The sequence below is a fragment of the Prionailurus bengalensis genome, chromosome B4 (assembly GCF_016509475.1).
Source record: "Prionailurus bengalensis isolate Pbe53 chromosome B4, Fcat_Pben_1.1_paternal_pri, whole genome shotgun sequence".
NCBI classification, from domain to species: domain Eukaryota; kingdom Metazoa; phylum Chordata; class Mammalia; order Carnivora; family Felidae; genus Prionailurus; species Prionailurus bengalensis.
In genome coordinates this window covers 127,141,267-127,162,906 of record NC_057358.1, presented here as the reverse complement: position 1 = coordinate 127,162,906, position 21,640 = coordinate 127,141,267, and the positions used below count along the sequence as shown (strand labels likewise).

Below are 21,640 nucleotides of genomic sequence, written 5' to 3'. Positions count from 1 at the left end.
AGCTATACCATTTCCCTCTTCCTGCCGGATTCCTATCTGTCCGGCCAGGCCTGCTCACATCTCGGCCCCTCCCTGACACCTTCCCTGACTGACTCACACCCCTCAGAGCCCATGCCACCATTCAACATTGTTTCATAAACCTCAGATGCCCTTGGGGCACATGTGTTGGCAGCATCTCCCCAGCTTTCCTGCAAATTCCCTGGGTTATTAGAAGTGTCTTGGGACATAGCAGGTGCTCAATAAAACAGCTGCCCACAATGACTGCACAAGTAGCTTTAGTCAGCCACGTACATATGCCACCAGTGGCCATGACTGCAGGATTCGTATCCGGAGGGCAGGATCAGGCTAAGGGGCCATTGAGGTCGGGGACCTCCCCGCTTGTTCTCTGCCGCCGACTGACACCACAGCGTTAAACTCCTCTTACCTTGCTCGCTTTCAAGATCTCGAACATCAGGGGCAGGCCTTGAGTAATGAGCTCCTCTGTGTACTCCTCCTCCTGAATGGTCTTAAACTCCTTCAACAGGCACTGGATAAGAGGCCTGCGGTGTTGCTGGAAGGCGATCCGCAAAGACTCCAGCCACGTGTGCAGGGTCCATGGGACACCTGGGAGAGGGAGGGGAGGGCACGGAGGGGAGGAGAGGGCGAGACAGAAAACAACCACAACAGAAGGTGTGTTTTTATCTGGAAGCTGGCCTTCCCCCAGGACATCACCAAACTACGAGACCAAGAGACCGACTTGGGATGAATACAGCCAGGGTAGTTTGTATTTTTTTTCTCCCCCTGAAGACTTGCAGATGTTGAAACTAAAGATCACAATTCAATTCCCTTAGCTATGGGTGTTCATCTCTGCATGCTCGTCACATTAGCGGGGGCTGCATTTTACAAGCTAGAACCACCGTGTAGAACGTGGAATGTCACACGCTGCTTCTGCCTACTCCATACTTCTGAGTCCTGACTTCATTCACCTCCACCCCTTCTGCCTTCTGGGGAGACAGAAGCCCAGGGAGGGAAGTGTCTTGCCCGGGATGAGATAGCACCAGGCGAGAGCGCCAGAGCTGGTGAAACCCATCGGTGGACTTTGTCATCTACCGCACTGGCCAGGACGGACGCGTATGTTGGAAAAAGACCCGGGAGGATTCTGCCGCTGCTCCCCTGGGCAAAACAACTTTCCCATCTGTGGGCACTTCATCAGGTTCTTCCTCCTTTAATAGAAACCCCTCCAGCAGCTGATTGCTGTGATTTGCTTCTCCCCTGTTGAGGTGAGGCACAGAGGAAGAATGCGTCTCACTACTGTTTATAACGAGCAGGCCATTCAGAGCCTGGAGCTTCATCATTATGGTAAACAGGCTCTCTGGGCAGTGGCATAAATATCCCACAGACTGAACAGCTACCCTGAGAGAGGAGCCCACATCCAGAGCAGCAGCAGGGGGCCTCTCCTCAGGCCCTCAGCCCACCTTGACCTGCCACTCCGTGTGTTGAAGGCCCAGGCTAGGTCCTGCTGTTCTTGTGCGGGGCTGTTGCCTCTAGACTGGGGAAAACTGGGCGAGCCTGTTCCCTGGACGCACAGAGGAGACGGGTCTGAGGTCGCTCATTCAAGGAAGAGCCACCCCCAAATTTTCCCGAGAGTGGCTTTGCCCCCGCAAGCTCAGTGGGTGAGCCTGGCAAAGAGACGCCCTCGTCCTAGCTGTTGGCCTGGCCGCTGTTTCGTGATTTGGGTGCTCTAAGGCAGTGATTCCCCAACCACTGGGAGCCACCTGGGATGATTGTTAAACATAAAGATTTCCGGCCTTTATCCATCCAGACCCTCAACAGCAGAGCCTCTGGGTGTAGGGCCTGGCAATCCGTATTCAGACAAGCTCCCAGGTGATTCCAATTCCTAAGTTCTCAGGGTCCAGAATTTGGGAATCATGAGAAAATGACCTGAGGTCAGGCATTTGGGGCTGGAAGGGTGATGCTGTCTTTGGGGATAGCTCGGGCGTTTAGCCTGGAAGGGCTCCAACCAGCAAATGCGAAATTCCCTGGGCCTCTGTGTGTGTGTGTGTGTGTGTGTATGTGTGCGTGTGTGTGCGTGTGTGGGGGTGTGTGCACGGGTGTGTGTGAGTCACCTAGCACTGGGCAGTGATGCTGTGTCCAGTGGCGGAGGGTGCCCAGACTGACCTATGCTCCTGATATCAATTGTGACATCCACGTAGCCATGCTCAGCGCTGTGATACATGGCCTCCCTCAGGGCTCTCAGTTTGGCCTTGCTGTTGCGGCTGGCACAGAGGGGAGGCGGGGCTGTCTCCGCCAGGTCAGTCCCCTCGGCCAGAATCTCCTCCAGGGACAGGATATCACTCTTCTCCTTCTCTGGCTGAGCGAGCAGTTTGCGGAACACATTCCTGTCAATCATAAACCCAGAGAGGAAGACACTCAGAGATGGAAGGGTTTTGCCGGGGCAGGGATGGGGTGTGGGCAGTGGGGACACCACTCGTGTGAGACAAGGGAATGGCAGGAACAACTCTGGAGTTGTGGCTTCAGAGGCCTGACCACAGGTGCTATGTTTTAGGGCTGGGTGGAGGAGATGGTGGAGCATGACTGGCTTTGTTTCCTGGAGGACAACCTGGAGCAGCTAAATGCTTTCCACAAGTATCCAGAAGGCTCTAGAACTGTGCTCGTTTAACCATCAACCTGTACAGGGTCCCACATGAATTTGCTTTACATGGGGTTATGTGTAATAAAATTGGATGGGGTAAAACCTGAAGGCCATGTGACAAGAAATAACCAAACACGAGGGATTTTATTATTTTTTAAATGGATCCTTGTCACTTCATGGCAGCTGACGTGACAGGCTCTGACCAACGCTGGCAAAGAGTGGCATCTCTGTGAGGCGGAAGCTGATCCGGGAAAGGACAAAGCAAGGCAGTCTGAGTGGATGTGCACTGCACGAAGTTGGCTCTGAGCAGAAAGCTGGCAGTGAAGGCCACTGTGGCCAGGCCTGGTGTCTGGCCTGCCTCTGGGCCCCACATCCAGAGATATAGTGGGTCTGGGGTAGGCCTGGGAATCTGCATTTTTAACAAGCACCACTTGGGACCTTGTGGCTTTGGCCCATCCTAGCCTACCTGTGTCCGTGGGCTGCGGCCTGGCTGAAAGAGTTCATATCACCCTGGGGGGTTGTAGAAATTCCATTCCTGTACATGGTTCCTATCAGGGGATCCGCACCACGCTCCAACAGCAAACTAACCAGCTCAAAATTTCCTGCAAGCCCAGAGAAGGGGGTTTTATAAGCGAATAAAGCAAACACACGGTCACAGACACAGCGAGGGCCGAGGTGGTGGAGACCCTTGGCCGGGATGAGAATCAGCAACTCTTACCTACGGCAGCAGCCAGCTGGAGGGGTGTTTCCGAGTAGTTCTCCTCTCCGTGCTCCACGGAACCTTCCACCTTGGCCCCGGCGTCCAGGAGCAGCTGCAGAGGAAGAGTGGCCATTGAGACATTTAAAGACATGTGCTGTGAGGACACGTCAGGAGAGCTGGTGGGAGTCAGCACAGTGCCAATGTTCCTGCCCTCCCTCTGGGTCAGTGGCCATGTGCACAGGGTGAGGGCAACTGTACCTTGGGGGATGAACTGATGGCCCCTCGAATCTACTAGAACCTCGGACTATCAAAGTGTGGTCCACGGAAAAGCAGCATCAGCATCCCCTGGGAGCTTTGAAATGCTGGCTCTCAGGGCCCACCCCCGACCAACTGAATGAGAGTGTTTGCATTTCAGCAAGATCTCCAGGTGATTTATAAGTACATTGAAGTTTCCAGAAGTGCTGACTGAGCAGTTCATGGCATCAGAGTGCTGGAAGACTCCCTTTTCGGGTCGGTTACACAAAGCCTCGAAGAGAGCATTAGAGGGATCTCTTAGAACCACAGAATCTTGAGTTCTGAAGGACTCTGGAGACCACCTGGGCCAATGAGGGCAAGGATGCCTTCTAGAACACTCTGGATGGCTCTGAGTATAGTTTAGCCAATGCTAAATTTCCTGGCCAGCAATTAATAAAGAGGCAGAGTGAGAATCCAGGAGTTTACTCCGTTCTGTGCATTCCTGAAGGGCTTCTTCAAGATGGAGATTCTGTCTGTGCCGGATCTCACTCTCAGTGAATGTGCTCTCAGGACCACCAGTGGAAAATGGGGAGGGGGGGGCAATCTACCTTCTTTGCTACGTATCCAGGGCTCCCTCAGGGCACAGCCAGGAGAGGGCTGACTCCTGGCATTCTGGGACCTGTGTACCTGCAGTGAAGAGGTGGCCTGACTTCTTTTTGGGTTTGCCTGGCTGCCCGCTGCTCCTATTTCTGATTTAAAGGCTTGGGGATGCCACTGCACTTTAAGGGTGGCATTTGTGTCCACTAGGCCACCTCCCGATCCCTTCTTTCTTATATTCCTCTACCAAGAGTGAAGTGGGCAGAAGTTTCAGCTCTCAGCATAACACGTCATACTCTCAACCTCCTGAAACATGACTTTGGGTCTGTCCTAAGGAGTCCCATGACTGAGGAAACAACAAAAGATTCCTGTGGATTTCCAACATTGCCTCATGGTCCCTGGAACACTTATTTCCTGCTCTGTAAACTTCTAAGACGCTTGGAGCACATAACAGCAAGTATTCCTGATGTACCCACAACTCAGCACCATGAGGCCAGGTGTGATAATGGACCTGGATGCTGAGTTCTTTTTTCCTGATGAAGTGAAGAGCAAGTTTAAGATCTAGAATATATTCGATGGCTATTTGTTGAATACCAACTGTACAAGAGCCAGAAAAAGTATAACCAATACATACTTAAATGCCCAACGGCCCTCGGATGAGGACATCTCTCCGTACTTGGGGAGCCTTGGGTAGCTGTTTCAGAAGACACATCCAAAGGCCTTACTCTAGACCTCTTGGATCAGATTCTCAATAAGTAGAATCCAAGCAAGTGTCATTTAGAATCATTCCCTTGGCAACTTGGGGATGCTTCTTTCCACTAGTTAGAAACCACTAGATTCTACACAAACACCAGGGTCACACCTCAGGGGAGGTTCTAAGGTCTCACACCATCCAAGTCTCACGATTCACATTGCGACAAGCAAAATGAACAAATCCACAAAATTGCAGCTCAGGTCCCACCCCCGAGCAACCAGGAACAACTTCATAAGTTTGCCACTCTTCTGTGTGAGGCTGCATGTGGGTATGTGATCGTTTCATATTGGTTAAGGCCAGGCCATATAGATCATTACATATGATATTTTCACTTATATGATATGAATGTGCTATATTTAGTTGCAATTAACCAATATGAATCTCTTAGGGAATATGCATGCTGGGAGAGGTAACAGATTTGCATGATGGAAGAGGGTAAAATTAAAGGTCAGATGTGGATAGGGAAATACATTAATATACCTGAACTACAGGAATATGTCCATGCAACACAGCAAAAGTCAGAGCCGTCCAATGGCGGGTCTCAGGGTGGACGGATGGATATTTATGAGGAGTACTGACAACCTATAAACAAATTGAAGTTATTTTCAAAATGTGACCTTCACAATATTTTGACTAGCAAATCTGACCTATCTGTGGCTGGCATGTGGGCTAGAGATGTACAGAAGGACATTCTAGAAGTGCTTTGGGAAATGTCGGTAACAGTGGGGTAGTGACTTTATGTTCTCTGTGCATCATAAGGTCTTCTTTGCTTCTTGTCTGAAAGGAATTAAACCGATGATTTCTGACTTCCTCTGAGGTGCCTTGGAGAAGCTGTAATGGCAGCTACCACAAGCCAACTCCCCAGCCTGTCCCCTCTTTCTGCTTAAGGAAGGGTGGTGGTTCTGAGAGCCATAGGGTGTCAGACAGCATGAGATGCCATATCATTACATTTGCGCCTTTAGGGGAAATTCTCAGCAGCAGCAAACCCCAGGCAAGGCAAGGCAAGGTCTGCTTTGAGTTTTCAAGCCAGGGAAGACCACTACCCATCTGATGGAGTCACATTCCCATCTGGTCACAGCTCACCCTACCCTGTTCTCATTTCACTGTTCTTCTGGCTTCTCAGTTGACAAGGACCCTCATGCTACTGGAAACCTGGGCACAAAACCTTCCCTGGACACACCACGAGTGAGCAATCTGATACTGGTCCTTCAATATGGGGGGCCTCAAAACACTCTAGGCCAAAAGAGAGGCAACAGGGAAGCTGAAGGTTGGGGTCCTTCAGGACTGGCACCCACACATGGTTTTTATCCCAAACACCCCTGGGACCAAACAGCTGTGATGTCTGACTCATTCAGAGCAGCTGAATTCACTTGTCACCTGTCAGGGTAGGCCTTGAGCTGGCTAGGAGTCACGGAATGGGCTAGAGAGGATCAGAGAAGCCCACCAGGACCCAAAGATGAGGAGCCCTTGCAGGGGTCTGCATGGTGTTGGGGGATTCATAACAGGCAAGAAAATCCCCAGTACCTGAAACTTATAATATCCAAAATGGTCTGGATGCAAAACTAGGTCTATTGCCTGTTTTCCTCAGATGAATATAAAACTCACTATAAAAAAAGCACAGTACTAAGACTACAAGAACATCTCATTTTGAACTAAAAAAGTTTTATAGGGTTGCTGAGTTAGGACTGCAGCATGCCAACCTTCCTAGCCTCTGGGGCTGCCAGTTGCTGGCTGCCAGACAGACAGGATAGGACGTGGTCGAAAAGCGTGATTTCACCTATCACAAGCCTCGTGGTGTGTGTGCGCGAACTAGTATTGACTGAACCCCAAACTTATGCTAGGTCCTCTTTGTATTTATTTCTTCCAGCAACTCTCTGAGATGGGTGTGATTATTCTCCCCCTGTTGTGGATGGGGATGCTGAGGCTCAAAAAGGTTAAGCCACCTGCCCCAGCACAAAAGCAAGTTACTAAGACTCAGCAGTTTCGGAATTTGAGCTTAAGTGTCAAACTCTAAAGCCTGCGGGGGTGCGCTTCCCACGATAAATACACCACACTGCCTCACAGAAGCTTTGCCATTAGCTTTAGGACCTGTGGCTTCAACTCAGCCAATAGGCGAATCAATCAGGATTTGGTTGGGAGGGGGTAGGATCTGAGGGAGCTACACCTTAGGTCAGGGTATGGGAAGCAGCTCTGTCTTATGTCCTGATGGCTCAGGAGAGAGCTCCCTGCCCTGATCCCAGAAGGAATGGATCAGTAATAAGAATCAGACTCAGTTCAGCTGAGATAAGGGAACGCTGGTGCTTCTTGTAGCTTCATTGGTTGTTTTTAAATGAAATATGCACGTGGGCAGCTCCCTGGGATTTGGTTGGGCTGGGGCCTCCAGATGGAGGAAATCTACAGGCTGATTTGACCTATTTGCTGGACTGACCGCCCCCAGTGGTGGCTCTCAGAAGAAAAATCCCCCCCTCTCTTTGCTCGTTTTCCCTGGGGGACTGCCAGGCCCAGGGGCCCTGTAGCCCTCTGCACCCTCACCTCGACATTCAGGTCAGCTCCGGCATCCAGCAGCATCTGAACCATTGCCTCGTCCCCACGGACGCAGGCATACATCAGGGGGGTCATGCCCTGTGGTGGGTTAAAAACCAGAGAATGGAGAAGGTTTACAAGGTAGCTGTGTCACTGGACGATAGCAAATGGAAAATCTTGTGTGTAGGTGGCTATGTTTGTACTCAAAATCCAGCATTAAAAAAATAAACGTGCTGCCCTTATGACTCATAAAGTCACAATCCTCCCTATTTTGAAAACCAAAATGAAGGCAAAAAAAAAAAAAAAAAGGTGGGGGATTGCCGTTTTTGCAATTATCTTTGCTTAAGTTGGAGTGTTTTCATTTGTCTGTCCTAAGGTGCAAGAGACCTAAGGGTGTTTGCTAAAACACGTGGCTGATTTCAACTTACAGGTCTTGGGAACTTTCTGGATTCTGTGGTATCAGTCCTAAGTTATCTAACTCATAAACACTGTTTCCTTGACATTTTTCTCTTTCACAATGTAAGTATTATCTTTGCTCTACACAGCTGCTGGCCAGTGTCAAGGGAAATTGGATGCCTCCGAGCATGCCCCCATCACTGATGTCTGGTTTATCATTTACAAGCAAAAGGCAAGTGAATGAGGAATGGTTTTTAGGAATTCCATGTTTGCCAGTGACTCCTCTTATTTTGAAGTTCCACAACCATTAGAAGGGAGGGATGGATTTTTCAATAAACAGTGTTGAGAAGGTGGCTACTTGGGAAAACGTGCAAGTTAGAGCTTATCTCGCACCATCTAACTGGATCTGTTTCTAGGTGTAAAAGTAATGGAAGAAATCATGAAGGAAAAGCATTACGGTGTTGAGGACCTAAAACCGAAAACATAAACAAAATCGAAAGGTAGGCAATAAATTGAGACATATTTGTCATAGTATAAGAAAGGGTTATATGCCTAATATGTAAAGAGCTCTTCTAAAAAAAGAAGACAATAAAAGCTCCAGTGAAAAACTGGCAAAAGGTAAGGAAAATATTAATAGGGAGGGGCACCTGGGTGGCTCAGTCGGTTAGGCATCTGACTTCGGTTCAGGTCATGATCTCATGGTTCATGGGTTTGAGCCCCGTGTCAGGCTCTGTGCTGACAGCTCAGAGCCTGGAGTCTGCTTTGGATTGTGTGTGTGTGTGTGTCTGCCTCTCCCCTACTCGCACTCTGCCTCTCAAAAATGAATAAACAGTTAAAAAAAATTTTTTTAAAGATTGATGGGGAAACACATATGTTGTTGGAGGGTGTGTACAAGGAAACAAAGTCTCTGTGAAAGTCATTTCAGAAAGGTTGATGTCTATGAGCCACTACGTCCACTTTTAAGAACTTCCCTAACGATAAACACAGTGTAACGTACAGGATTGCAGAGTCACTATGTTGCACACCTGAAACTACTGTGTCAACTATACTTCGATTAAAAAAAAATTTCCCTAATGAAAAAAAAATTCCCTAATGAAATAATCAGGGATTTTGAACAAAGACTTGTGTAAATATGTTTAACTCAGCATTATTGATATAAGTAGTGAGAAGCAACCTAAATATCCAACAACTGAGGTATGGTTAACTGAACAAGTAATAGGACCATTTTATGTTGCCATTAAAAGTGATTTAAAAAATAGTATTTAATGATATTGCAAAGTACCTATAATATAAATTGTTGAAAAAGGCAAGATATTATAAATCTCTGTTTTAAAAAAATACAAATGCGTGTGTGTGTGTGTGTGTGTGTGTGTGTGTGTGTGTGTTAGGGATCCTTGTTGCTCAAGAAAATTCTTAGCTGCTATTCCTTCCCTGGAACTCACTGCATGAGCTGCCCATATGAGAAACAGCTCCATCTGTCCCTTGTGACTTTCCATCTGGGGCTCACATTGAAAACTGCTGTTTGTTTCTCTGTCCGTGACACCTTCATCCACATGGTGTCTCCCTGACTGGTAGACGCACGAGCTTCTCCCTGTACCTCAGTTTCAGGGACTTGGGGGATAGCTGCCTATATCTCTGAGGTGCCTCCCAGGGTTCCCCAGAATGACTTTTGTGTATCTCAAACATACCCTGAAAGTTTTGTAAAAATACTCCTGGAGTTGTTCTGTGATGCAGTAACAGGCAGGCAGGCAGAGAACTAATTTTAACCACGCTGAAAAAAGGACTTGAGGGACACATACTAAATATAAATGATGGCTATCTGGGTGATGGCATTATTTCCTTTCTGGAATAGGCCTATTTTTCTCAATTTTCCATTTCAGCTGCAATGATCATGTGCAATTTCTATAAAGATGAACAAGGATATTTTTATATTTTAAAAACCGAAACTAACTCAATAAATAAATAAAAATCACCCTAAGTCATCAGCAGGGGGAGTGTGTGTCCAGTGCCTGCTGTTGGCAAAGTCGTGGGGGCAGCGTACCTGGCGGAGGTTGGAGGGGTTGCCTGTTCAGAGACTCGGGCCCTGTACCTGTTCGCTCATGGTGTTGATCCCATCCGGCCCTAGGAGAGACACCGCCTGCTTCACCAGGTCCGTCCGCCCACAGTTCAGCATCCGGAAACCCAGGTCCTGTTTAAACTTGGCTTCGATGGCCACAGCGTCCAGCTTCCGAGAAGCACAAAAGCAGTCGTCGGCCCTAAGGAAGGGAGAGATGATCAGTGAGGTGCAGTGGCTTCCCCAGGAACTGGTCCTTGAGGACCAGTGAGAGTTAGAAAGCACGAAGGATCCTTTGCCTTTGTTTTTCATGTCAACTGCCTGTTCCTAGGCTCCAATTAAAATCTGGATGTCTCGATCCTTTGTCCTTTATAACTGCTGCTGATCTGTCTTCCTCTTTGCTTCCACAGCATACTGAGCTAAGCATGGCCATAGCTAATATTTACTGAATGTTTACTGTGGGCTAGGCCCTCTGCTAAACTCTTCACACGAATCAGTTTGTTCAATCCCCACACAACCTCAAAAGGCAAGTACTATCACTACCCCTCTTTAAACCCTGGGGAAACAGACATAGATAAAGGAGTTGCCCAGGGCTACAAAGCCAACAAGCTGGAGTAAACACTGTCCCAGAACCTCCTTTCATCCCCTCCCCTTGCTAATTCAGAGAGTAGAAACTGAGGAAAGGAGCCAGATGTTCAGAATTCCTGGTTCTGCTTCTCCCTAAGCCAGTTTGTGGCACAAGGAAAGGTTATGTTTGTGAGGGAACTACCTTCTTTTTTATCGTTGGAGGAAATGAGAGGGGCTATTGTTCCAGAAAGTTTATGGCACCGAGGCTCCCGTTAATCAGTAAGGCTAGGAGCTGGGGGAGAGCATTTGAGGGCCGAACCACAAAGGGAGCCTCAGGAAGTGGGGCGGATAGGTATGTGCTTGACTCTTCATTGAGTTTCTGATATATCATTCATCTCTTCTGGCAGAGGAACCTTGGGCAGAAGTCTACCCTGAAATATAAACCCAGCTGTAGGAGATACAAGGGCTTGGACAGGAGACCATAAGAATTTGCTTCTGGCCACCAGGGGGAGCTGATACTGTGAAGATAGAAACCAGAGTAAAAGACTGGAAGCTTGGTGTTGATGTGGGGTCTAATCTGCATGCCCGCGTGAGCAGCTGGGTGTCAGGCTAGGTCTCCAACAGCCTATTTGTACAAGCACAGTTGCCCAGGACCCTGGACTCCGGGGTTAAGACCTTTTCATGGCAGGCAGGGGAGCCAAGACCACCCAACACTGTCGGAGGACTTTCTGGGCACGCTTGAGGGCTCCCCAGGTGGTAGGAGAGGACTGAAGGACCCTGGGCCTCAGCATCCAAGATGCAATCCCCTAGGGCACAGAATGGAGCTATGCCATAAGGCATGGTACATGGGGCTTTGGACTTGGGACTCTTACAGCGAGGGTGGCTAGATTTAGTAAATCGAAGTGTGCCATAGCAAATGCGGTGTGGAACAAATTTACACTAAAACACTGCTTATTTGAAATTGAAAGTAAATGTTTTTTGTTTTTGTTTTTGTTTTTTTTTTGACTTGGGAAAGGGCAGAGCCATCTGTCATGATTTGAAAAGAGTCTGAGGACTTAAAAACTGAGAACAAACTGAGGGTTGATGGGGGGTGGGAAGGAGGGGAGGGTAGGCGATGGGTATTGAAGAGGGCATCTTTTGGGATGAGCACTGGGTGTTGTATGGAAACCAATTTGACAATAAATTTCATATATTAAAAAAAAAAATGAAAAGAGTCTGAGGAGAGACCATGGATCCCAGCATCTCCAGAGTTAGAGGAGAAACCCCAAGTGGGGTGGCAGGCTTCATTTGAGTTCCCTAAAAAAGTGTTTAAGAAAGAAGCTTCAGGCCAAAGGGACAAGACAGAGCAAAGCGGGTGAGGGCAAGGTGCTGGGGCATACAGCAGAGGCTTCTGGAGGGGGAAAGGTGGGTGTTTGCATGTGTTGTGTTGACATGTCTGGAGCCTTGAATGGGTCAGGTGCATGTGCAGATCTTGGGGAGGTATCAGATTTGACTAATTGTAAGGAAAACTTTTCTTTGAAAAGACCATTATCTAGTTCAGGAAGACGTTGGTTTGTGAACTCAAGAGCCTCCTTCTTAAGAGCAAAGATGCTATGAATTATCATTGTCAGTGAATTTGCAATCTCCTCTCTCCTGTCTGCATCGAAGTCCCTTCTGCTATCCTCCATGCTTGACTGATTCTCTCAAACAAGCATTTTGTTTTTTCTCTGGAGTCAAGCTGAATTCCATGTGACTGGCTAAATGTAACTGAGAACCTACTGTGTGGGGGCACCATGGCAGGGGGCTAGGAGGTGGAAGACACAGACCCCGCCCCGTGTTCCCCAAGCGTCCAGACTCATAAGCCAATAATTCCAAGAACATCAGGACAAGTGTTTACCAGCTACAGAGGTCCTTGATTTTAATTAGAAAGAGACAAATGGCAAGAAAATTACTGTAGCAAAGATGATGATAATTGTTATTATAGGAAGCTAATGTTTACTGAATTCTTGCTTTTGAAATCTAAGTTCTTTCCATGTATTAAGTCATACAATCCTCACCACAAGCCCATGACATAGGGGCCCCATTCTAGAGGTGAGAAACCTGCCCAAGGTTCATCACGACAAGCCCATGACATAGGGGCCCGATTCTAGAGGTGAGGAACCTGCCCAAGGTTGACCAGCGATCTGACACCCCAGTCTGACCTTGCTTGGTGGGACCTGGCACTTTTCCATTGTGCTGGTGTGCCCACATATAGAGGTGCCTTCTGTTTTTTTTTCAAGTGTTTATTTTTGAGAGACAGAGAGACAGAGCAAGAACACAAGTGAGGGAGGGGCAGAGAGGGAGGGAGACACAGAATCCAAAGCAGGCTCCAGGCTCTGAGCTGTCAGCGCAGAGCCCAGCGTGGGGCTCAAACCCATGAACTGCAAGATCATGACGACCTGAGCTGAAGCCAGACGTTTTATCCAACTGAGTCCCCCCCCAGGTGCCCCTATACAACTGCCTTCTTGAGCGCATCTCCTGGATGTCTCCCAGGGCCCTCACATTTAGTATTCCAAAATGCAACTTGTTCTTAACACGTCCACCCCCTGCCCTCCCAACCTGTCCCCCAGTCATCCTGTCTCCATGAATGGCACCACTGTCCACCCAGGTGCTCAGGCCAGAACCTTCTCCCACGCTCATGTCCATTCCATCAGCCGTTGATTTTGCCACCCAAATCCCAAATCTGTCCACTGCCCTCCAGCTCCACTGCCCACACACACTGGTTCCAAACCCCAGCCTCTCTCATCTAGTAGTGCAGTGGCCTCCTCACTGGTCTGTCACTTCTATTCTTTTTGCCGTCCAAACCAGTCTCTTACACAAGGCAAGAATGAGCTTAAACTGTAAATAAAACTGTGTTGTGCCTCTGCTTAAATAAGACCTTCCAATGCCTTCCCATGTACTGAGAATAGAATCCAGCTCCCCCAGGATGGCCCACAGGACTCTGCAGGGGTGGGGCCTGCCCTGCTCTCCCACCCTTCCTTTGGCAGGGGCCACTCTCCACTGGCCAATCTCTCTCCTGACTCGAGGACTTTATTCTCGCCCTTCCCCCTCCTGGCCCCTTCTCACCCCTCAAATAGGAGCTTGAATGTCACGTCCAAAGGAGGCCTTCTATAACAATTTCATCCTTCCTTTTGTTAGCACCTTTTACAATCTGTGACTACTCTATTCATTCTATCTATCTATCTATCTATCTATCTATCTATCTATCTATCATCTATCTTCTTATTTCTTTTCTCCATGAGGCTGTCAGCCTCCTGGGGGCAGGACCACATCTATCTTATGCCTGTGTTATGTGCTTAAAGCATGTGGTATTAACTGATAGGTAAGCCATGCACGGCCTGCCCTTTATTCGTGAGAGCAGGCCCCAGGAAACACCTGTTTTTCAAGAATTCCTCAGTCATACAAAGTAAGTAACGATTCTGGTTACTGAATTTTACTGGCTAAAGCAGGTAAGAAACATCTTCTATAAAGGTTTCTGTTCAACTAGTTTGTTAGAGAATTAAACTCTGCCAAATTTAAATTCCTGCAGCATTCCTGTAAACACGACTCGGAGCTCAATTTACTGTCTCTGAAAAGCCTCGGAAGGATCTACCACCAAAGACCAATAGGTCCCCCTGTGCCTGCCTAAGTGTGGGACTTATTTATGCAGAAATCTACTAAGCCGGTCACCCTGGGGCTTCACCAGAAGGTGATCAGCTTTGTGGTTTCCCTTCCAGTGGCTTTCAACGATGCCATGAAAAAATCTGATCAATTTAAATAAGAGGTCAGCTACCGAGGTAGTCAATTTCTCTGATTTCTCAAGGGCCCTGGCCCCAAGAGATTGGCTCAGTAGTTTCCACCACTTCAAGAATGTGCCTTCAGAAGGATGTTTTCCAGGAAGCCTGCAGGCCTGAGCACACACACACGGCAAGTAATCGGGTTTTCTCCCCTAGGAAGGAGTCGGCATTGAGGCGGGATGTTGGTGCATTCTGCTGGTCTCTTGATGCACTCCCAGTGACGAATGGGAGCTGGTGAGGCCTCAGACACATTTTACTCATGTATGAATTTTTAAAGCTAGCACACATAGTAGTTGTGAGCATGAACTCTGATTCTCAGTTCTATTTAGCAGCTGTGTGATCTTGGGGCAAGTCACTTAACCTCTCTGTTTTTGTCTTCTCATCGGTAAAATGAGTTTAGTAATAATACCTTCCTCACAGGATTTTGGGTGTGGATGAAATGAGATAAACCACGTACAGTGCTTAGAAGGAAACAGAGTTTAGCACACGGCTCTCGTTAAATGTTACAGATCTCCCATTACGATCATTATTGTAAATCACCAAGCAAGGTGCATACTGGAGAGAACACACTGAATTTGGAAGAAGCAAATACAGAGACTCGGAGACTGAAGAACACTGTAATAACAGTGTTTCTTAAGGTCTCAAACAGACACCACATCTAACCATTTTCACCAGAATAAAGGCAGTCCTTCTCCCAGTGGGGAAACCCTGGCCCCCAGAGAGACCGCCATGCCCCAGCATGGTTTTGCCAGCAAGCTGTAAGGGACGGAAGGGGGAACGGGGGTCATGCCTGATCAAAGTCCAGTTTCTGGAATAATTCAACAAGCAGGAAATGGCAGGACAGAGCCACTCAAGGTGCTGTGGGCCTGCCCGGCCAGGCTCCCAGCCCCTCTTTTCTTTCCCACGCCCTGGACCAATCCTGATCCCATGGGTGCTAGAAAGTGCCGGCGGTTCCCAGGCTCCCTGAGCGCTGACTATGGGCTAACTCCGGGAAGCCTGTCCCCAAGGGTGTGGGCTCCGAAGTGTGACTGCCTGGGTTTGTCACCTGGCTCTACCCTCACTAACTGCTTCTGCTGTGCACCTAACCCTGCACAGGTAACTTAAACTCATTCCATTTTCTCACCTGTAAAATGGGGACACTAACATTTATACACATTTTACTGATTTAATAAATATTTATTAGTTTTTACCATGTACCAGGCATATTATAAGCTTTTTTTTTTTTTTTACAAATATGAACATGTTCGATGCTCACAATAACCCTGTGAAGAAGGCATTATTGTTATTTACCTATTTTATAGACAAGGAAAAATGGGGCAGAGAGAGGTTAATTAACTTGCTTATTGTCACATAGCTAATAGGGGTCAGGATTTAAAGCCAGGCAGTCTGGCTCCAGAGTCTGTCCCAATAACCACTCTGTACAGCCCAGTTTTTAGCAATGTGCTGGCAATCACAGGGCATCCATGCGTGACTCTGGGATCTGAACCTCAAAGGCCCAAACAGTCCCCGCAACCATGACCTTCCCTCATCAGTAATAAAGAAGCCACCCTTTATTGCATAGCTCACTGTGTGCCAGGCAGCATACTAGGTGCTCAATTCCTCCCACTTCAACTGACCTCTCCTTGAAGGTCTTATCATTATTCCCTTTCTACTGACAAGGAAACTGAGGCACAGGGCTGAGTGCTTGACCCCAAAGCCTGTCTCCCATGGGGCAGACGGAACCCAGCGCTTAAGACCAGAGTTCATTTCCCTTTGTGCTTCATATTTGAAACCTGGGGCAGGTGGCTTAACCTCTCTGGGCCTGTTTTCCCATCTGCAAAGCAGGGTTGACAGCAGCACTTCTGTCCCCAGCAGCTGTGACAAGGATCCAGAGGTCGTACTTTTGAACCACCCAGCACAGTCGTGATAAAAACTGCCCGATACGGAGAATGCACCATTTTGTAATTGTAGGTCCTCTTTCCAGGGATTTAATCAGGCCATCTGGAAGTCCCCCACCTCCCCATCCTCCAATGCCACACTTCTCCTGTCCTTTCCTTGCCCCCAAGGCCCTTTCCAGCTGCTGTGGGGCCCAGTGCCTCTGAGCGTGGCCCTCACTGCGACCCGGCTTACAGAGCCTGAGACAGTTCTGCCATGGCTCCCACGGCTTCTCACTTCCCCTTCAGGGTTTTTGTTCTTGTTCATCTGGGTCTTACCAGTAGGCTGGCAACCCGGGACAGAGCAACTTCCCAGGCCTTTCTCAGAGGCTGTGGCCAGAGGTCAGCTTGGGAGGCCATGTGAGGGGTGGAGTCACTTTGCTCTGCTCCCATGGAAGATACCAGTGCCCACCATGGTGGGGCATAGGCGGAGGTATCTGGCCGCTGTGGGGATCATCCTGGGAAGGTGCAGCCCCCCTCTGCCCCTCGGACCCCAGGACCTGTGATTCGGCATATAGTACGGTTCCCAAGGGCTTGAGATCACATAAGTTGCCTTGGAACAGAGTAAAGATATTAACAGTAGTCAGAGAAATAGTGAAGATTTACAGTTTTCCTAGCATATTTTAGTTAATTCTAATAATGGCATTGACAGGTAGCTTTCCCTATGCTAACCATTTCCCATGTGATAGCTCACCTCATCCTCAAGATAACCCAATGGACTGGGCACTGTTCTCTTTATTTTATAGATGAAAAACCCGAGGCATGGAGGTTATGTCACTTGCCCAAGGTCACATAGCACATAGGTGGTGAAACCGGCTTTTGACCCCTTTGGTCCGACTCCTGAGCCCACGCTCGCATCCTGCTTAAACCCTCACAGGAGCCCCAAAAGCAAGCATCCGTACCCCCATTTTACAGACGAGGAAGCAGAGACCAAGAGGAGTTAAGCATCCTGTCCTAAAGTCACTTGGCTCCTTCCACCTCCATTTCAGCCCAGACCTGTCTCATCTCAATGTCAGACTTGGGTTTGTGTGTGATCTCCCACACTCTGTCAGCCGAATTCCAAGGAATCTGACATTAACGAATGCTTACTGTGTGCCACGCACACTGGGGGGGTCCAGAGAGCCTACCTGGATGAGATTTCTGCCCCGAGAGACTCAGAGGCTAGGGGACATGCCACGATTCATTCATTCCCACATACCGTTCACTGAACACCAGCAACAGGCAGGTACAGGGTTAGGTGCTGGGGTCCCGCAGCAAGTGAGCCAGATCAAGCCCTGCCTTCTCAGGCTACACGGACAAAAGGATACTGAGCAAGTTGTTGGCTCCACTGGTGACCACGTAATTGAAAATGGACGTGTCTTGGGAGAAAAATGAGAACAGAACCCTAACTCAAAGTAGTAACCGAGAATCGAGTCCCTGGCCTTTCCTGTTCCTCGGGGGGGATGCTAGAGAGATTTATGATGTCGAGAAGGAGACAACAGGTGCTGATTTCATTATCTGGATCTTCAGGAACTCACTGAAGGGTGGTGGAGACAACTAGTGATGTTGATGTATATGCCAATATAGCCTATTTCCTGGCTGTGTAACCTTGGGCAAGTTCCCCCATCTCTCTCTGGGCCTCCATTTCCCCATCTATAAGATGGGGAGAACCAGTACCCGTGTTCAGGTTTTGTGAGGAATAGGTGAGACAATGCATACGAATCTATTTTGGCTATTCTGGAGGCCCTGTTCAAACACAGACACGTGGCTAGAGGATGCGGGATGTGTAACGCTGGTACAGACTATGGATTTCTAGAAGATGTGCACATATTTCAGCCATCTGAAACGCAGCACGCACACTACAGGCACTCAGCGCCCCTAGTACCTCTATGGGAACTAGGGTAATATGTTGGCTATGAAGCAACATATAAACTAGGCATGGAAAACAGGGTTAATCTCAGGCTCCAACCCTGATTCACTAGTGCGGCTGGTTGGAGTATGGTGTTGTGGTTGGTTGGGGAATGGTGTTAAGGAAGATTCTGAGGCCATGTCAAGGCTTTGCCAGGAAAGAAGGGCATGTAGGACCCAACAGAGCAGTTCTGAAAGTAACTGGTAAGGCAGAAACTGAGCCAAGATAAAGGCTCAGATGAATGTGACTTTAGGTCGTGGCTGCACCACCCATCAGCTGTGTGATCTTGGATGAATCCCATTTCCTTCAACAGCCTCAGTTTCCTTATACAGAAAATGGGGGTGTTAGGCTGGTCAAGCTCTTGGGTGCCTCCAAGCATGGACATTCTCTGAGTTTATCCCATGTTTTCTGGTGCTCATGTATTATCCCTTACTAGGCAACAGCTTTCCTCCCTGGCTTCATCCCAACATTTTAGCTTCTCTGTCTTTGCTCTTATTTCATGCAAACACTTATTCATGGCCAAGGGGATCGTCTGGGAAAGGAATGTGTCACAATGACCACCATCTTCCAGCATCCATTTTCCACCCCTTCCTTATAGTAACACAGCATCTTCTGCCCTCACTGAGTTTTGGCATGGCACATGGCTGTCTGGTTAGAAATTATATTTCCCCTTGTGGTCAGTGACAGCCATTTGACTAAGTTCCATTTCCCCCTCCCCAGCTGATAAACAGACTTGCCCATGTCCTAGCTCTGACTGTGCAGGTGAGCCCAATGCACTAAGGCAGGGCTGGCAAAGTTTTTCTTTTTCAAGTTTATTTATTTATTTTGAGAGGGACAGACAGTGTGAGTGGGGGAGGGGCAGAGAGAGAGAGGGAGACACAGAATTCCAAGCAGGCTCCGTGCTGCCAGTACAGAGCCCAACGTGGGGCTTGAACTCATGAAACTGTGATATCATGACCTGAGCTGAAACAGGAGTTGGACGCTTGCTTAACCAGCTGAGCCACCCAGGTGCCCCAAGTTGGCCAAGTTTTTCTTAATGAATGAGGTAGCCGCTATTTTAGGCTTTAGGATAGATGGTCTCTGTTGGGACTACTCAGTCTGCTGTTGGGGCTCGAGGACAGCCAGAGGCAACAGGCAAACAAATAGGTGTGACTTTGTTCCCATAAACTTTTGTTAAGAAAAAAGCCAGGCTGGGGCGCCTGGGTGGCGCAGTCGGTTAAGCGTCCGACTTCAGCCAGGTCACGATCTCGCAGTCCGTGAGTTCAAGCCCCGCGTCGGGCTCTGGGCTGATGGCTCAGAGCCTGGAGCCTGTTTCCGATTCTGTGTCTCCCTCTCTCTCTGCCCCTCCCCCGTTCATGCTCTGTCTCTCTCTGTCCCAAAAATAAATAAACGTTGAAAAAAAAAATTTAAAAAAAAAAAAAGCAGAGCCTAATTGGCAGTGGGATGTGCCAAAGGGTACTCTTATACACAGCTGATGGAAGGATATGAAAAAAAAAAAAAAAAGAAAAAAGCCAGGCTGACTTACGGGCCATAGTTTGCTGATGCCTACTCTAAAGGAATTGCAGAGCAACAAGATGGAAGGAATTTGGGTCTTCAGGGGGATCTTGTGGAGCAGAGGTGCCCCATGAGCTTGCATTGGCTGATCTATTACACGATGGAGAAATAAACATCTATTATAGTTATATCACTGTACTTTGAGATACTCTTATCATTTGTCTAATACAGGAGCTAAGAAAGTAACTGCCCCTTATGGCTACTCTCCGAATACATCAGAATGGAAAAATACCTTTCCTAGAATTTAAAAGGCCAGATTGGGCTGCTTTCTCCCATTTCCTAATTTCTGTGTCTCTAGATAAGATTATGAGAGTCTGTAGGTCCAAGGCAGGGGTTTACTGCTATAGAGTATGTAGGAGAATAAGGTTCTTGGGTTTCATTTATAAGGGTCTGGTGGCCCCCAGGATAAAAGCAAGACAATGTGCTCTCAGTGTGCCAGCGGCTGCACTGGCCAGTCTGCCTGGGGGGATCCTGAGGGTGTACCAGGGCCACAGGTGCCCGGCCCTAGTTTCCCAGTTTATTGACCTCCTACCTGGAGGAGGTCAGCCTGGGGGAGGTGGGGGATGGGGGCACAAAGCCAAGAATTGGCTGGTTTACACTGTTATGGAAAAGCAGCCCTGTGGTTCTCAAAGAGCCACAAAGACAGCCACGTTCTGTTCCTGCTGCAAGGCACAGGAGGTCTGACCGGAAGAGAGTTTCAGGAAGCAGGGAGAGGTGCAGGGTGTGGGTGCAGAGGGGCAAACTCTAGGCCAGGGCAGTCCTAAATCCCATGCTGCTGGCCGGCACAGGGTTTGGAAACAGCCTGAAAACTTTCATGTGGGGCACCCACATGCCCAGTCCTCTCTGTGGTCCTTCATCATGCTGGGTCCACTCATGTGTGTGCCTTGCCTGGCCTCGGCCTCAGAGTTTGGACCCGGGCCTAGCTAAGGATGAATGCGGTCAGTTACAGATATTAAGAATTTAAGATTTAAGAATTCTTCATTAATTCATTCTGATCACCTATTACTTGTCAGGCAGTGTGCAAGGCACTAAGTGCTTCCACACTCAGAATATTTTATTGGTTCCCTGGGGTGCCTGGGTGGCTCAGTCGGTTAAGTGTCTGACTCTTGATTTTGGCTCAGGTCACGACCTCACAGTTTGTAGGATTGAGCCCCCCACAGCGGACTCTGCACCTACAGTGCGGGGCTGCTTGGGATTCTCTCCTCTCTCTCTCTCTGACCCCACCTTGTTCATGTTGTCCCTGACAATAAGTAAACGTAAAAAGTATTTTTTTGGTTCCCTAATAATAATAATAATGGCAAACACATATCATTTATTGTGTGTCAGGAACTATTTTAATTTTACACACACACACACACACACACACACACACACACATATATATCCTACACACACCTGTGAATGAGTGGGTGTCTGTATATGCATGTAAAATATGTATGTATACACACACACAGATACTCATTCATATATATGATCTTACCTAATCCTTACTTTAACCCTACACAATTTATCTTCAGCTTTCAGAAGAAGAAACTACAGCACAGAGAGGCTAAGAAACTCACCGAGGTCACAGAGCCACCAGGTGGTAGGACTGAGATTTGAACCGGGAAGGCTGTTGCTGGAACCCAGCTCTTTTCGCCCCAGCCCACTGCCTGTCGGTTCTAGTAAAGGTCTTCCACAAACACATAGATTCTATGCTGACGCTGCCTGGGTCACTGCTAGATGCCAGGTGCTGTGCAGGAAGCCAAAGAAACATAAATTCCCACTCACAGGCCTCAAACTCGAGGCCCTCTTGTAACCGCCCCTCCCAAGAGGTCCCCATCACCCAACCATTTCTTCTTTTATTTTTTATTTATTTTTTTTAGTTTTGAGAGAGGGCCAGCGCAGGAGGGGCAGGGAGAAAGGGACAGAGGATCTGAACTGGGGCCTGCGCTGACAGCAGCGAGCCCCGTGCGGGCCTTGATCTCATGAACCGTGAGATCATGACCTGAGCCAAAGTCGGATGCTCAGCCGACTGAGCCACCCAGGCGCCCCC

At 48.4% G+C, this 21,640-nt stretch overlaps 1 protein-coding gene across 1 annotated transcript in view; it reads right to left on the bottom strand.

Annotated features, from left to right (window-relative positions):
* The window catches only part of BTBD11 (BTB domain containing 11), a 316,953-nt gene that overhangs the window by 40,845 nt on the left and 254,468 nt on the right, over positions 1-21,640 (bottom strand). The window contains exons 5-11 of the mRNA XM_043562436.1: positions 9,926-10,091; positions 7,450-7,539; positions 5,398-5,499; positions 3,351-3,444; positions 3,099-3,234; positions 2,158-2,378; positions 425-603 (exon numbers count right to left, since the gene is read on the bottom strand). Coding sequence (XP_043418371.1) covers positions 425-603; positions 2,158-2,378; positions 3,099-3,234; positions 3,351-3,444; positions 5,398-5,499; positions 7,450-7,539; positions 9,926-10,091 — 988 coding nt within the window. The remainder of the gene's footprint in view (positions 1-424; positions 604-2,157; positions 2,379-3,098; positions 3,235-3,350; positions 3,445-5,397; positions 5,500-7,449; positions 7,540-9,925; positions 10,092-21,640) is intronic.